The sequence below is a fragment of the Wyeomyia smithii genome, chromosome 2 (assembly GCF_029784165.1).
Source record: "Wyeomyia smithii strain HCP4-BCI-WySm-NY-G18 chromosome 2, ASM2978416v1, whole genome shotgun sequence".
Taxonomy (NCBI): domain Eukaryota; kingdom Metazoa; phylum Arthropoda; class Insecta; order Diptera; family Culicidae; genus Wyeomyia; species Wyeomyia smithii.
In genome coordinates, this window is record NC_073695.1 from 199,642,415 (window position 1) to 199,656,760 (window position 14,346).

Below are 14,346 nucleotides of genomic sequence, written 5' to 3' on the forward strand. Positions count from 1 at the left end.
TTTTACACCCCAAGCGCAAAGCGGCGTGCGACACTGCAATAGAACTCCCAGAAAATAGCTGCCGCCAGCTGCCTGCTCTTCTATGCATAACCATCCACCAGCCGCGGGAATAAAAAAAATCTACTTGCCACAGTTCACACACAGCACACGGGCTGGCAAACGCCGAGACGCACACGAAAAGTGGAACGAAAAGAGCGAAAGAACTGGTTCACTGATCTTTTGAATCTATGCAGACAATCCGCTCCCGTGCTGATCAGAAAATCAGTTCTTTAAAAGATCGAAATCTTCTGATCGCGACCGGATTGCCTGCAAGCTGAACAAAAGAACCAGTTCTTCTGAGAGCGAAAGATTTCGCTCTTTCAAAGAACTGACGAACCTTTAGATTAACCTGCGAGCGGATTGCCAGCAGATCAGCGAATCAGTTCTTTCGTTCTTTTCGTTCCACATCCATTCGTGTGCGTTCTCGGCGTTAGCCAACCCGTGTACCTGTGTATGGACTGTTGCAAGTTGTTTTTTTTTTTGCATGCTCTTGCGGCTGGTTGGTGGCTGGGTGATGGGAAATGCAGGTTATGCATATCAGGGCAGACGTTTGGTGGCAGCTTGTTTCTGGGAGTTCTATTGTAGTTTTTGCGCGCGACTTTGCGCTTGGCAAATCGGGTGTAAAGCTTTCACATGGCTCTCGCAGCGGTGTCTGATAAATAGCTACACTGATAAAAACTAAAAAATTATGTAGGAACGGAAAGAGCGAGTGAGCTGTTAAAAAGAACTAGTTCATCTTAGTGAGCGGAACCGCTCTGATCCGCTCCCTATAGTGAACCATTTTTCCCACCTTTAGAAACTGTTAGATCTCGTTCTTTTTCACATTCTCGTAAAATTACATAGTTACGCTTCTATCAATTGGACTGTGCAACGACGAGGCACAGGAAGCACGAAACAAATTCAAATTCAAACCGTTTACGCCAAAAGAAGTCAGAAAACACAGTGCATTTAGTGCTGAAGTAATGCACACCATGCTGAAAACACAACACAAACAGAACATAAAAATATACTGTTGAGTTTTCCAAACTTCTATGAAAACAGCTCTCATGAGTCATAAAACTATTAAAAAACACCTCATTTATTATGAACTTACTTTTGGGTTTAGTGATATAGACCGATCAAATACACAAAAAATAAAAAAAAATAGTAGAATGCATGTGACATGTATCGCGAAATCCAACCAAAAACGCAGAGTTCAAATTGGATTTATTTGAGATAGAAAAATATCCACCCTCCAAGTTTTAGCTATTATATACAAAAAAGTACGACCTTTCAAACGCAATCAATAATATTAGTTTGCGTATTTAAAGGGAAACACCTAATAACTTTTTTTGTGAATGAGATAGCGCTTTCAAGTATTCAGAGAAAATATGCACCTCAAGAAGACCTAAAAATTGTTTGAGAACCAATTTTTGATAGAATCAAAAATAAAAAAGTTATATCGAAAAAAATAGATTTTTCAGCGACACACTAACTTGCTATATTAAATTCATCATACCGCGAAAAGTATGCAAGATAGGGACAAGCTTTCTTGGGCAAAGTTGTTTAGAATAAATGGAAGAATCAGCAAAAATGTTAGTTCTGCTATTTTTGCTAAAAATGGAGCCACCCTTATTTTTATTTTTTAAAAAGAAGCGCCTTTCCAAACACAAAATATCTTTCAGCTGTTTTTGCACAAAAATATAATACCGCTAAATCGACGATCTGGACCACTGTGCATTGTGTTTGTGGATTGGGGTGCTACGACATTAAACATGTAGTTTGGATGTGCGCTGAGTTCCGTGACGCAAGACCTTTTTGATACTTCCAAGGCCCGTATACAACCCTATATCCCAACTCGTGATATCCTAGCTCAGCGGAACATTCCATACATGATGCTGATTTAAAACCGGGTGTCACTATTGTGACAACAGCAATGACGCCTCTCAGCTCCCTAATGTCATTCATTTGAAGTAGTTAATGTTTTTTTTTTTTCTTCATCTATAATTTATTTGACACGGCACAAATACAATTTAATGTTTAACGGCGCCAATTCTATCTGGTAGCTTACTTTCTAAAGTATCTTAATAACTAAAAGCAAATTTTTTATCCTCGCTGCCGACTACGAGCTGAAACTAAATCTAACTTAAAGCTAGAATGTTTTGCATTAAAAGCACTGATTTGTTGTTTGATGGTTTTCCATCGCCATAGGTAAGCAGCATATTGAATATGTTCCGCTGCTGGGCCAAGATATTGCGGACTGGCATATTGGGTCGTCTCCCTCGGGACCTGAGAGTATCGTGCGGGTCTAGTTGCTGTTTCCGGATCCGGGGTCTTAACGTGTTCTTGTCGTTTGGTTGGATGTAGGCGGAAGGGAATAGGATTAAACTGGGGCGTGGATGGATTTCAGGAGAACGTATATAAGGGACATGTAGGATAGGTCACGGCTCGCCAAGACATCACGAACAGGAACAGCCGGCTGCCTACTTTCGGCCTGCAGGGAAGCTATTAATTTAGACCTGGCGTCACGGTGTACAGGGCATGACCAAACCACATGCTCTATGTCGTGATAACCCTCACCACAGGCACAGATACCACTTTCCCCGAGCCCAACACGACGGAGATGCGCGTCAAATCTATAGTGATTGGACATAAGCCGGGACATCACGCAAATGAAATCCCGACCTACATCCAACCCCTTGAACCACGGGTTCGTCGATACTTTGGGGATTATGGAATGTAACCACCTTCCCAATTCCCCTCTGGTCCAAGCATTTTGCCAACTGATGATCGTATTCTGATGTACAAGTGCGAAAAATTCATTAAAAGCAATTGGTCTGTCATAAATATCACCGTTTGTTGCGCCCACCTTAGCCAAAGAGTCCGCTTTCTCATTGCCCGGTATCGAGCAGTGAGAAGGGACCCACGCTAAGGTAATCTGAAACGATTTTTCGGATAAAGCACTCAGATGTTCCCGTATTTTCCCCAGGAAATACGGAGAGTGCTTAACATCTTTCATCGATCGGAGAGCCTCAATGGAACTGAGACTGTCCGTAAAGATGAAGTAATGGTCCGTGGGCATTTTTTCGATAATCCCTAGGGTGTACTTAATTGCAGCCAATTCTGCGACGTAAACAGAAGCAGGATTATCGAGCTTATGGGAGACGGGTAAATTGTTATTGAAAATACCGAAGCCAGTGGACCCATCAAGAAGTGATCCGTCAGTGTAGAACATATTGTTGCAGTTGATGTTTCGATATTTATTGGAAAAAATTTTGGGGATCTGCTGCACGCGTAAATGATCCGGGATTCCACGAGTTTCTTCTATCATGGATGTATCGAAAAACACAGTAGAATCAGAAGTATTTGATAAGTCGACACGATTTGGAATATTCGAAGAAGGGTTAATATTTTGGGACATGTGGAAATACAATGTCATAAAACGGGTTTGAGAATTAAGTTCGATTAACCTTTCAAAATTTTCAATCACGGGACGGTTCAAGACCTCACATTTGATAAGAATACTAGAAGACAGGCTCCAGAAGCGGTTTTTCAATGGTAGTACTCCAGCTAAGACCTCCAAACTCATCGTATGGGTCGACTGCATACAACCTAAGGCGATACGCAAACAACGATATTGTATTCGCTCCAGTTTGATCAGATGTGTGTTTGCTGCGGAGCGGAAGCAGAAACACCCGTATTCAATAACAGACAATATCGTTGTTTGGTAAAGCCTTATAAGGTCTCCTGGATGGGCTCCCCACCATTGTCCGGTTATTGTACGAAGAAATTTCACTCTTTGTTGACATTTTTTCATCAGATACCTCACGTGACAACCCCAGGTGCCTTTAGAGTCGAACCAGATACCAAGATATTTGTGTACCAAAACCTGAGAAATCGTTTTACCCATTAATTGTGTTTGAAGCTGAGCAGGTTCATGCTTCCTAGAAAAAACTACTATCTTAGTCTTCTCCGGAGAGAATTCGATACCTAGCTGTAAAGCCCAAGCAGACAAATTGTCCAAGGTATCTTGCAATGGTCCTTGCAAATCGGTAGCTTTGGCTCCTGTAACAGAGATTACACTGTCGTCTGCAAGTTGTCTTATCGTGCATGAATTTGCCAGACATTCGTCGATGTCATTTACATAAAAGTTGTAAAGAGGGGGGCCCCCCCCGTTCGCTCATATAAAATTTTATCGTCATGAGTCTCCCATGTAATATTGTGAGCACGCGATTGGTACAATTGTTATCAAATTGTCTATAAATTTCAACCACATTACTATGAAAAAATGTTTGATAAATGATTGCATAAACTATAGTGATTCGTTCTCTACCCAATGAGATATCAATGGCCAAAATCCATTCACTGGTGAGTAATACTCGCTGAAACCTCAAAAACATAGACAAAAAATATCTAAAAGAAATTTTCGATCGGACGTCATTGAGGCAGATTCGTTAAGTTGCGTATTTTGAGTACAAATGGGGTAGAATGGTTGTTCAAGAACTTGGCTTTATCTGGCCAAAACATATACTTTCTATCGTCATGTTCTTTTTTTCGAAGAGATGGAATCAACTTTTTCTTGAAACATTCGTTTTGACACATCTTGCTTGAGAGCCAAACCACTGGGCTTAGACAAGAAGAACAGAGCTTTTTTGTGCATTACTTTTACCGGTCTTTCACTACCTTACTGGTGAACTATCGTTGAGATTTGCAGTAAATGAATGGTGCTCAGTCAGAACCGGATGATTTACGCTTTTAAAATGCTTCACAGTGATCTTTTTTTTCAAGAATTTGGCCCAGCTCGGTTAGAATCATTCACTGTGCCTACGCAATGCTTCTTGTTTTGACGGTTTTATGTAGAGAACTAAGTTTGCATAAACAAATAAAAAAAAAATAGCATAAAGAAGAGAGAGAGCTTACTTTCTCTCATTTCTATCTGATCGTGTTTGATGTGAAGGAAGAAACGTCTAAAAATAAAAAAATCTAAAATTTCAGTTGTCACCTTTTAAAATTTTTTTTTTATTTTTATGGCAGATGATATTTCCTTAGTTCTAAAAAAAATTTAACTATACTTTCACTAAAGAAACGGCTTATTAATTATTTTATTCTCAATTTTAGTTCTTGTATAAGAAGTACACAGCTTAATCCAACAACTCTTTTTCCGGCTCATAGAGCAGATCAAATATATTATAAATGTAAAATGTTGAGCATAATATTGCTTGCATGAATAAGAAGCAACTGCCACAACACCGCTTATCGGAGCTCGTGTCACTTCCACGTGACGTTGTAAATTTATTGTAAAATGCCAACTTGCACAGTACACCGCATCTGGTAAAACTACGTACATGGCAGCAAAGTGCCAACTGCGGCTTCTGGTATGGTGTGATTAATACCGCTTGTATGATTTATGCTAAGCAGTAAAAATATACTTTACATGAAGAACAAGAGAAAGTGAGCGTTACGCGAAGACAGATCGACTCCGTCACATGCGAGGGTTGGTGATACCTATTATGGTTTCGAAGTTTCTCGTTTAATGCATACAATGCCCCTGTGACATGCTACGCGATGGTAACGCAGCCGGGTTTTTCAACTTCGGAGAATTACTTCACAAGCGAAAGGGTTTGTTTGGATATGCTCTCGAGTGGGCATAATCATTTTGTTAGTAGTTCAGTAAAGTGGTATGCTTGCTATAAGAGTTTACAAGGACAACACTCTAACTTTATAATGTTGACAAGTCTTTCACGGAGAGCTCAATGGAATGTGTGTCTGAATAAAAAATATCATATTGTTAACCCTCTGAGTTCAGTTTTAATAAAGGAAAGAAAGCAAAATAAAAGCCTATGTAGGCATTTAACTTTGGAATGTGTTGGCTTAATCCCACTTACAAAAGCGGAAAACAAATAAAACATTGCCATTGCCATAAAGGTTTTACTGGACAACTTAATGATTTGAAGGCATTAGGAATAATTCGCCGTAATCCTACCAAATCAATTCAACCCCCCTTAAGCTAAGCAAAACTAATTACGTTGCCTGCGTCTGTCGGTCTTGTTTTGTTTGCTTCACAAACGCAATGGTTCAAGGAACTAAGCCAAAGCTAAAACTACACCGTACTCACCAGTCCCATTATGAAAACAACCGTATGCGATGCGATTAGAATCCACTCGGCTGTGGATGGGTAAATGTAGTCCAGCAGCAGTTGCCGGTACTCTTCGTACGTCAGATTGCAGTACAGTGGGTCCCCAACGCAGGTCACGTTGTGATCGATGAAACAGTTCTCGTTGTACGCCTCTTCGGGCTCGTATTCCTCGTCGCAAAGGACATCGTTGTGATTGTCCAGATTGATAATTGTGTAGTACGGTGCGGAGGTTTGATTCTCCCCAGCGGGCTTCGCGCTCACGCTGCCATTGTCCAGGGTGCAACTTTCGTCCAATGCTTGTGAACTGCTTCCGTTGCGACAAATTGCAGCATTAAAATTCAGCGTACCCACGTTGGAGTCGCCCGCGGTCAATTCCAACGTCGATGGTGACATGTAAGCCACTTCACGCTTTGCCAGTCTATGGCTTTGCTGGCTCCACGTGACAGCTGATATGTTTCCTATTGTCCCACTGGGAGATGACACTGGGAGCAGTTTTGCCATCGCCGCAGCGTGTACAGCAACAGATGATGGACTTTGCAAGTTTGTTATTTTAGGATAAATCATCGTCCGATTCATCAAACCAGTGTCAGTGTAAAATCCAACGATGGCCGGTGGTTCAGCGGTGTTTGCCCTGCTCGTTCTGACTGTCTGGACTTCGCCCAAGCCCAGCGCAGTAAACAATACGAACAAAGTGACAACTCGGGTTGTTTGAGAATTCATTTTCGGATGATGCAGCTGCAACAGCGACTCACTGGTTGTGATGGAATGAGAGCTGCAATTAATGGAATAAGATTACGTTAGTTATGAAGCCCTTTCAAGTTTCGCTGCAGAATAGCTAATGCACTGTCGTGTAGGGGGACTTCGTGTTTCGAAATGCGCCTTGATATATGGAATGATTGCAAGCGGGTCGTTGTTAGCAGAAGCAACTTTTGTTGCTTTCATTTTGATATAATTCGCGTTGGAGAGCAATGTGCAGCAGTTATTTAGCTCCAAAATATACTAACTACAGCACAGCATTTCTCCTCTAATGCGGTATTAGAGTATCAAACTGTTGAATTTATTGCGCCTGTTCAATCTCTCGATAACTTTCATCGTTATTACAATTATTTATCATTGATAACATCTGCAGACTTTGATTCTATGGCTAGAGTGATATATCGCTTTATTGCTTCACTGGTTCGTTGCTTTATTACCTTAGTGCTTTATTGCTTTATATCATGATTTTTTTGATTTTTTTATAAGGAGTCAAAAAACATTCGAGAAAACAAGATGATAAAAAAATAAGTAAATAATACAACAGCAAGAATAATATCATCTTCTTTTCTTGTTTTCTTGTTCTCATTTTTTGTTTTTTTTTGTGTTCTTGATTTCCTGTTGTTGATTGGTTTATTGTTTTTTTCGTTCATTTCATTTTTTCTCTTCGATGATTGTCTTCTGTTTTTGTCTGGTTTTATTAAGCATTTCTCCGCCTCTGTGAGGACGCGATCGTAGTTTTCACGTTTCATTCATTTAGCATTAGACCAATTTTCTCTCCATTTTTGTCTGTTTTCTTACTGTTTTATTTCTGTACTCGTTACTCATTTATAATTTTATTCTTCAACTTTTATCATCTTTTACTCTTTCAGCCTCTAATTTTTCACTTTTTTATTCTTTCACTTCTTTACACTTTTATCTTTTACTCTATTACATTTTTATTCTTTGACTCTTTTACTCTTTTACTCTTTTACTCTTTTACTCTTTTCCTCTTTTCCTCTTTTACTCTTTTACTCTTTTACTCTTTTACTCTTTTACTCTTTTACTCTTTTACTCTTTTACTGTTTTACTCTTTTACTCTTTTACTCTTTTACTCTTTTACTCTTTTACTCTTTTACTCTTTTACTCTTTTACTCTTTTACTCTTTTACTCTTTTACGCTTTTACTCTTTAACTCTTTTACTCTTTTACTCTTTTACTCTTTTACTCTTTTACTCTTTTACTCTTTTACTCTTTTACTCTTTTACTCTTTTACTCTTTTACTCTTTTACTCTTTTACTCTTTTACTCTTTTACTCTTTTACTCTTTTACTCTTTTACTCTTTTACTCTTTTACTCTTTTACTCTTTCACTCTTTTACTCTTTTACTCTTTTACTCTTTTACTCGTTCACTCTTTTACTCTTTTACTCTTTTACTCTTTTACTCTTTTACTCTTTTACTCTTTTACTCTTTTACTCTTTTACTCTTTTAGTCTTTTACTCTTTTAGTCTTTTACTCTTTTACTCTTTGACTCTTTTACTCTTTCACTCTTTTACTCTTTTACTCTTTTACTCTTTTACTCTTTTACTCTTTTACTCTCTTACTCTTTTACTCTTTTACTCTCTTACCCTTTTACTCTTTGACTCTTTTACTTTTCTACTCTTTTACTCTTTTACTCTTTTACTCTTTTACTCTTTTACTCTTTTACTCTTTTACTCTTTTACTCTTTTACTCTTTTACTTTTTTACTCTTTTACTCTTTTACTCTTTTAGTCTTTTACTCTTTTACTCTTTTACTCTTTTACACTTTTACTCTTCTACTCTTCTACTCTTTTACTCTTTTACTCTTTTACTCTTTTAGTCTTTTACTCCTTTAGTCTTTTACTCTTTTACTCTTTGACTCTTTTACTCTTTCACTCTCTTACTCTTTTACTCTTTTACTCTTTTACTCTTTTACTCTTTTACTCTCTTACTCTTTTACTCTTTTACTCTCTTACTCTTTTACTCTTTGACTCTTTTACTTTTCTACTCTTTTACTCTTTTACTCTTTTGTTCTTTTACTTTTTTACTCTTCTACTTTTTAACTCTTTTACTCTTTTACTCTTTTACTCTTTTACTATTTTACTCTTTCACTCTTTTACTCTTTGGTTCTTTTACTCTTTTGTTCTTTTACTCTTTTATTCTTTTTTTCTTATGCTTTTTTGCTCTTCTACTTTTTTATTCTTTTACTCTCCTACACTTTGAATTATAGAATAATCCACTCATTTTACTTTTACTTTTACTCGTTTTTCTTTCACTCGTTGTTTTCTTCTATTCATTTTTTGTTCTAATCGTTTTTTCGTTTACTCGCTTCTTTCATTCGTTTTTTTTTTCTTTTCACTCGTTATTTTGCTTTCACTCGTTTGTTTTTTTCTACTTTTACGTCCATTCGTTTTTATACTCATTTTTTCTTTGACTCGTTTTTTCTCTTACTCCGTTTTTTACTCGTTTTTCTATCGTTACTCGTTTTCTCTTTTGTCTTTTACTCTATTTTTTTTTTTTTTTTTTTTTTTTTATTTTTTCTTTTACTCGTTTTTTCTTTCACTCGTTTTTTCTTCTAATTCACTCGTTTTCTCTTTGACCAGTTTTTACTGTAACTCGTTTTTGTACTCTTGTACTCTTTTACTCTTTTACTCTTTTACTCTTTTACTCTTTTACTCTTTTACTCTTTTACTTTTTTACTCTTTTACTCTTTTACTCTTTTACTCTTTTACTCTTTTACTCTTTTACTCTTTTACTCTTTTACTCTTTTACTCTTTTACTCTTTTACTCTTTTACTCTTTTACGCTTCTACTCTTTTACTCTTTTACTCTTTTACTCTTTTACTCTTTTACTCTTTTACTCTTTTACTCTTTTACTCTTTTACCCTTTTACTCTTTTACTCTTTTACTCTTTTACTCTTTTACTCTTTTACTCTTTTACTCTTTTACTCTTTTACTCTTTTACTCTTTTACTCTTTTACTCTTTTACTCTTTTACTCTTTTACTCTTTTACTCTTTTACTTCTTCACTCTTTTACTCTTTTACTCTTTTACTCTTTTACTCTTTTACTCTTTTACTCTTTTACTCTTTTACTATTTTACTCTTTTACTCTTTTACTCTTTTACTCGTTTACTCTTTTACTCTTTTACTCTTTTACTCTTTTACTCTTTTACTCTTTTACTTTTTTACTCTTTTACTCTTTTACTCTTTTACTCTTTTAAGCTTTTACTCTTTTACTCTTTTACTCTTTTACTCTTTTACTCTTTTACTCTTTCACTCTTTTACTCTTTTACTCTTTTACTCTTTTACTCTTTTACTCTTTTACTCTTTTACTCTTTTACTCTTTTACTCTTTTACTTTTTTACTCTTTTACTCTTTTACTCTTTTACTCTTTTACTCTTTTACTCTTTTACTCTTTTACTCTTTTACTCTTTTACTCTTTCACTCTTTTACTCTTTTACTCTTTTACTCTTTTACTCGTTCACTCTTTTACTCTTTTACTCTTTTACTCTTTTACTCTTTTACTCTTTTACTCTTTTACTCTTTTACTCTTTTACTCTTTTACTCTTTTACTCTTTTACTCTTTTACTCTTTTACTCTTTCACTCTTTTACTCTTTTACTCTTTTACTCTTTTACTCTTTTACTCTTTTACTCTTTTACTCTTTTACTCTTTTACTTTTTTACTCTTTTACTCTTTTACTCTTTTACTCTTTTACTCTTTTACTCTTTTACACTTTTACTCTTCTACTCTTCTACTCTTTTACTCTTTTACTCTTTTACTCTTTTAGTCTTTTACTCTTTTAGTCTTTTACTCTTTTACTCTTTGACTCTTTTACTCTTTCACTCTTTTACTCTTTTACTCTTTTACTCTTTTACTCTTTTACTCTTTTACTCTTTTACTCTTTTACTCTCTTACTCTTTTACTCTTTTACTCTCTTACTCTTTTACTCTTTGACTCTTTTACTTTTCTACTCTTTTACTCTTTTACTCTTTTACTCTTTTACTCTTTTACTCTTTTACTCTTTTACTCTTTTACTCTTTTACTTTTTTACTCTTTTACTCTTTTACTCTTTTACTCTTTTACTCTTTTACTCTTTTACTCTTTTACACTTTTACTCTTCTACTCTTCTACTCTTTTACTCTTTTACTCTTTTACTCTTTTAGTCTTTTACTCTTTTAGTCTTTTACTCTTTTACTCTTTGACTCTTTTACTCTTTCACTCTTTTACTCTTTTACTCTTTTACTCTTTTACTCTTTTACTCTTTTACTCTCTTACTCTTTTACTCTTTTACTCTCTTACTCTTTTACTCTTTGACTCTTTTACTTTTCTACTCTTTTACTCTTTTACTCTTTTGTTCTTTTACTTTTTTACTCTTCTACTTTTTAACTCTTTTACTCTTTTACTCTTTTACTCTTTTACTATTTTACTCTTTCACTCTTTTACTCTTTGGTTCATTTACTCTTTTGTTCTTTTACTCTTTTATTCTTTTTTTCTTATGCTTTTTTGCTCTTCTACTTTTTTATTCTTTTACTCTCCTACACTTTGAATTATAGAATAATCCACTCATTTTACTTTTACTTTTACTCGTTTTTCTTTCACTCGTTGTTTTCTTCTATTCATTTTTTGTTCTAATCGTTTTTTCGTTTACTCGCTTCTTTCATTCGTTTTTTTTTTCTTTTCACTCGTTATTTTGCTTTCACTCGTTTGTTTTTTTCTACTTTTACGTCCATTCGTTTTTATACTCATTTTTTCTTTGACTCGTTTTTTCTCTTACTCCGTTTTTTACTCGTTTTTCTATCGTTACTCGTTTTCTCTTTTGTCTTTTACTTTATTTTTTTTTTTTTTTTTTTTTTTCTTTTACTTGTTTTTTCTTTCACTCGTTTTTTCTTCTAATTCACTCGTTTTCTCTTTGGCCAGTTTTTACTGTAACTCGTTTTTGTACTCTTGTACTCTTTTACTCTTTTACTCTTTTACTCTTTTACTCTTTTACTCTTTTACTCTTTTACTCTTTTACTCTTTTACTTTTTTACTCTTTTACTCTTTTACTCTTTTACTCTTTTACTCTTTTACTCTTTTACTCTTTTACTCTTTTACTCTTTTACTCTTTTACGCTTCTACTCTTTTACTCTTTTACTCTTTTACTCTTTTACTCTTTTACTCTTTTACTCTTTTACTCTTTTACCCTTTTACTCTTTTACTCTTTTACTCTTTTACTCTTTTACTCTTTTACTCTTTTACTCTTTTACTCTTTTACTCTTTTACTCTTTTACTCTTTTACTCTTTTACTCTTTTACTCTTTTACTCTTTTACTCTTTTACTTCTTCACTCTTTTACTCTTTTACTCTTTTACTCTTTTACTCTTTTACTCTTTTACTCTTTTACTCTTTTACTCTTTTACTCGTTTACTCTTTTACTCTTTTACTCTTTTACTCTTTTACTCTTTTACTTTTTTACTCTTTTACTCTTTTACTCTTTAACTCTTTTAAGCTTTTACTCTTTTACTCTTTTACTCTTTTACTCTTTTACTCTTTTACTCTTTCACTCTTTTACTTTTTTACTCTTTTACTCTTTTACTCTTTTACTCTTTTACTCTTTTACTCTTTTACTCTTTTACTCTTTTACTCTTTTACTCTTTTACTCTTTTAATCTTTTACTCTTTTACTCTTTTACTCTTTTACTCTTTTACTCTTTTACTCTTTTACTCTTTTACTCTTATACTCTTTTACTCTTTAACCCTTTTACTCTTTTACTCTCTTACTCTTTAACTTTTTTACTCTTTTACTCTTTTACTCTTTTACTCTTTTACTCTTTGACTCTTTTACTCTTTTACTCTTTTACTCTTTTACTCTTTTACTCTTTTACTCTTTTACTCTTTTACTCTTTTACTCTTTTACTCTTTTACTCTTTGACTCTTTTACTCTTTTACTCTTTTACTCTTTTACTCTTTTACTCTTTTACTCTTTTACTCTTTTACTCTTTTACTCTTTTACTCTTTTACTCTTTTACTCTTTTACTCTTTTACTCTTTTACTCTTTTACTCTTTTACTCTTTTACTCTTTTACTCTTTTACTCTTTTACTCTTTTACTCTTTTACTCTTTTACTCTTTTACTCTTTTACTCTTTTACTCTTTTACTCTTTTACTCTTTTACTCTTTTACTCTTTTACTCTTTTACTCTTTTACTCTGTTACTCTTTTACACTTTTACTCTTTTACTCTTTTACTCTTTTACTCTTTTACTCTTTTACTCTTTTACTCTTTTACTCTTTTACTCTTTTACTCTTTTACTCTTTTACTCTTTTACTCTTTTACTCTTTTACTCTTTTACTCTTTTACTCTTTTACTCTTTTACTCTTTTACTCTTTTACTCTTTTACTCTTTTACTCTTTTACTCTTTTACTCTTTTACTCTTTTACTCTTTTACTCTTTTACTCTTTCACTCTTTTACTCTTTTACTCTTTTACTCTATTACTCTTTTACTCTTTAACTCTTTTACTCTTTTACTCTTTTACTCTTTTACTCTTTTACTCTTTTACTCTTTTACTCTTTTACTCTTTTACTATTTTACTCTTTCACTCTTTTACTCTTTGGTTCTTTTACTCTTTTGTTCTTTTTTTCTTATGCTTTTTAACTCTTCTACTTTTAATTCTTTTACTCTCCTACACTTTAAATTATAGAACAATCCACTCATTTTACTTTTACTTTTACTCGTTTTTCTTTCACTCGTTATTTTCTTCTATTCATTTTTTGTTTTAATCGTTTTTTCGTTTACTCGCTTCTTTTATTCTTTTTTTTTTCTTTTCACTCGTTTTTTTACTTTCATTCGTTGGTTTTTCTTCTACTTTTACGTCTATTCGTTTTAATACTCATTTTTTCTCTTACCTCGTTTTTTACTCGTTTTTCCTTCGTTACTCGTTTTCTCTTTTGTCTTTTACTCTATATTTTCTTTTTTTCTATTTTTTCTTTTACTCGTTTTCTCTTTGACCAGGTTTTACTGTAACTCGTTTTTGTAATCACTTTTTTCACTCGTTTTTTTCTAATCGTTTTTTCTTTTACTCGTTTTTTCTTCTTTTCATATTTTCTTTTACTAGTCTTTTCTGTTCCTCGTTCTTACTTTTTCTCGTTTTTCTTCTTCTACTCGATTATTTTTCGTTTACTTGTTTTTTTCTTTTACTCGTTTTTTCTTTAGCTTGTTTTTACTTTTACTCGTTTTTCTTTCACTAGTTGATTTCTTCTATTCGTTTTTTGTTCTAATCGTTTTTTTAGTCGCTTTTTTATTCAAATTTTCCTTTTATTCATTTTTTTACTCGTTTTTACTCCTATTCGTTTTTTACTCATATTGTCTTTGACTCGTGTTTTTCTCTTACTCCTTTTTTTTACTCGTTTTTTCTTCGTACCTCGTTTTTTTCTTTTATCTTTTACTCTTTTTTTTTCTTTGTTTT

General features: G+C 33.8%; 1 protein-coding gene across 3 annotated transcripts in view; it reads right to left on the minus strand.

Annotated features, from left to right (window-relative positions):
* LOC129721147 (orexin receptor type 2-like) overlaps positions 1-14,346 on the minus strand; it is a 372,491-nt gene that overhangs the window by 196,112 nt on the left and 162,033 nt on the right. For all 3 annotated transcript variants that reach the window (XM_055673351.1, XM_055673352.1, XM_055673350.1), the window contains exon 4: positions 6,134-6,926. In XM_055673351.1, coding sequence (XP_055529326.1) covers positions 6,134-6,874 — 741 coding nt within the window. In that variant the 5' untranslated portion in view covers positions 6,875-6,926. The remainder of the gene's footprint in view (positions 1-6,133; positions 6,927-14,346) is intronic.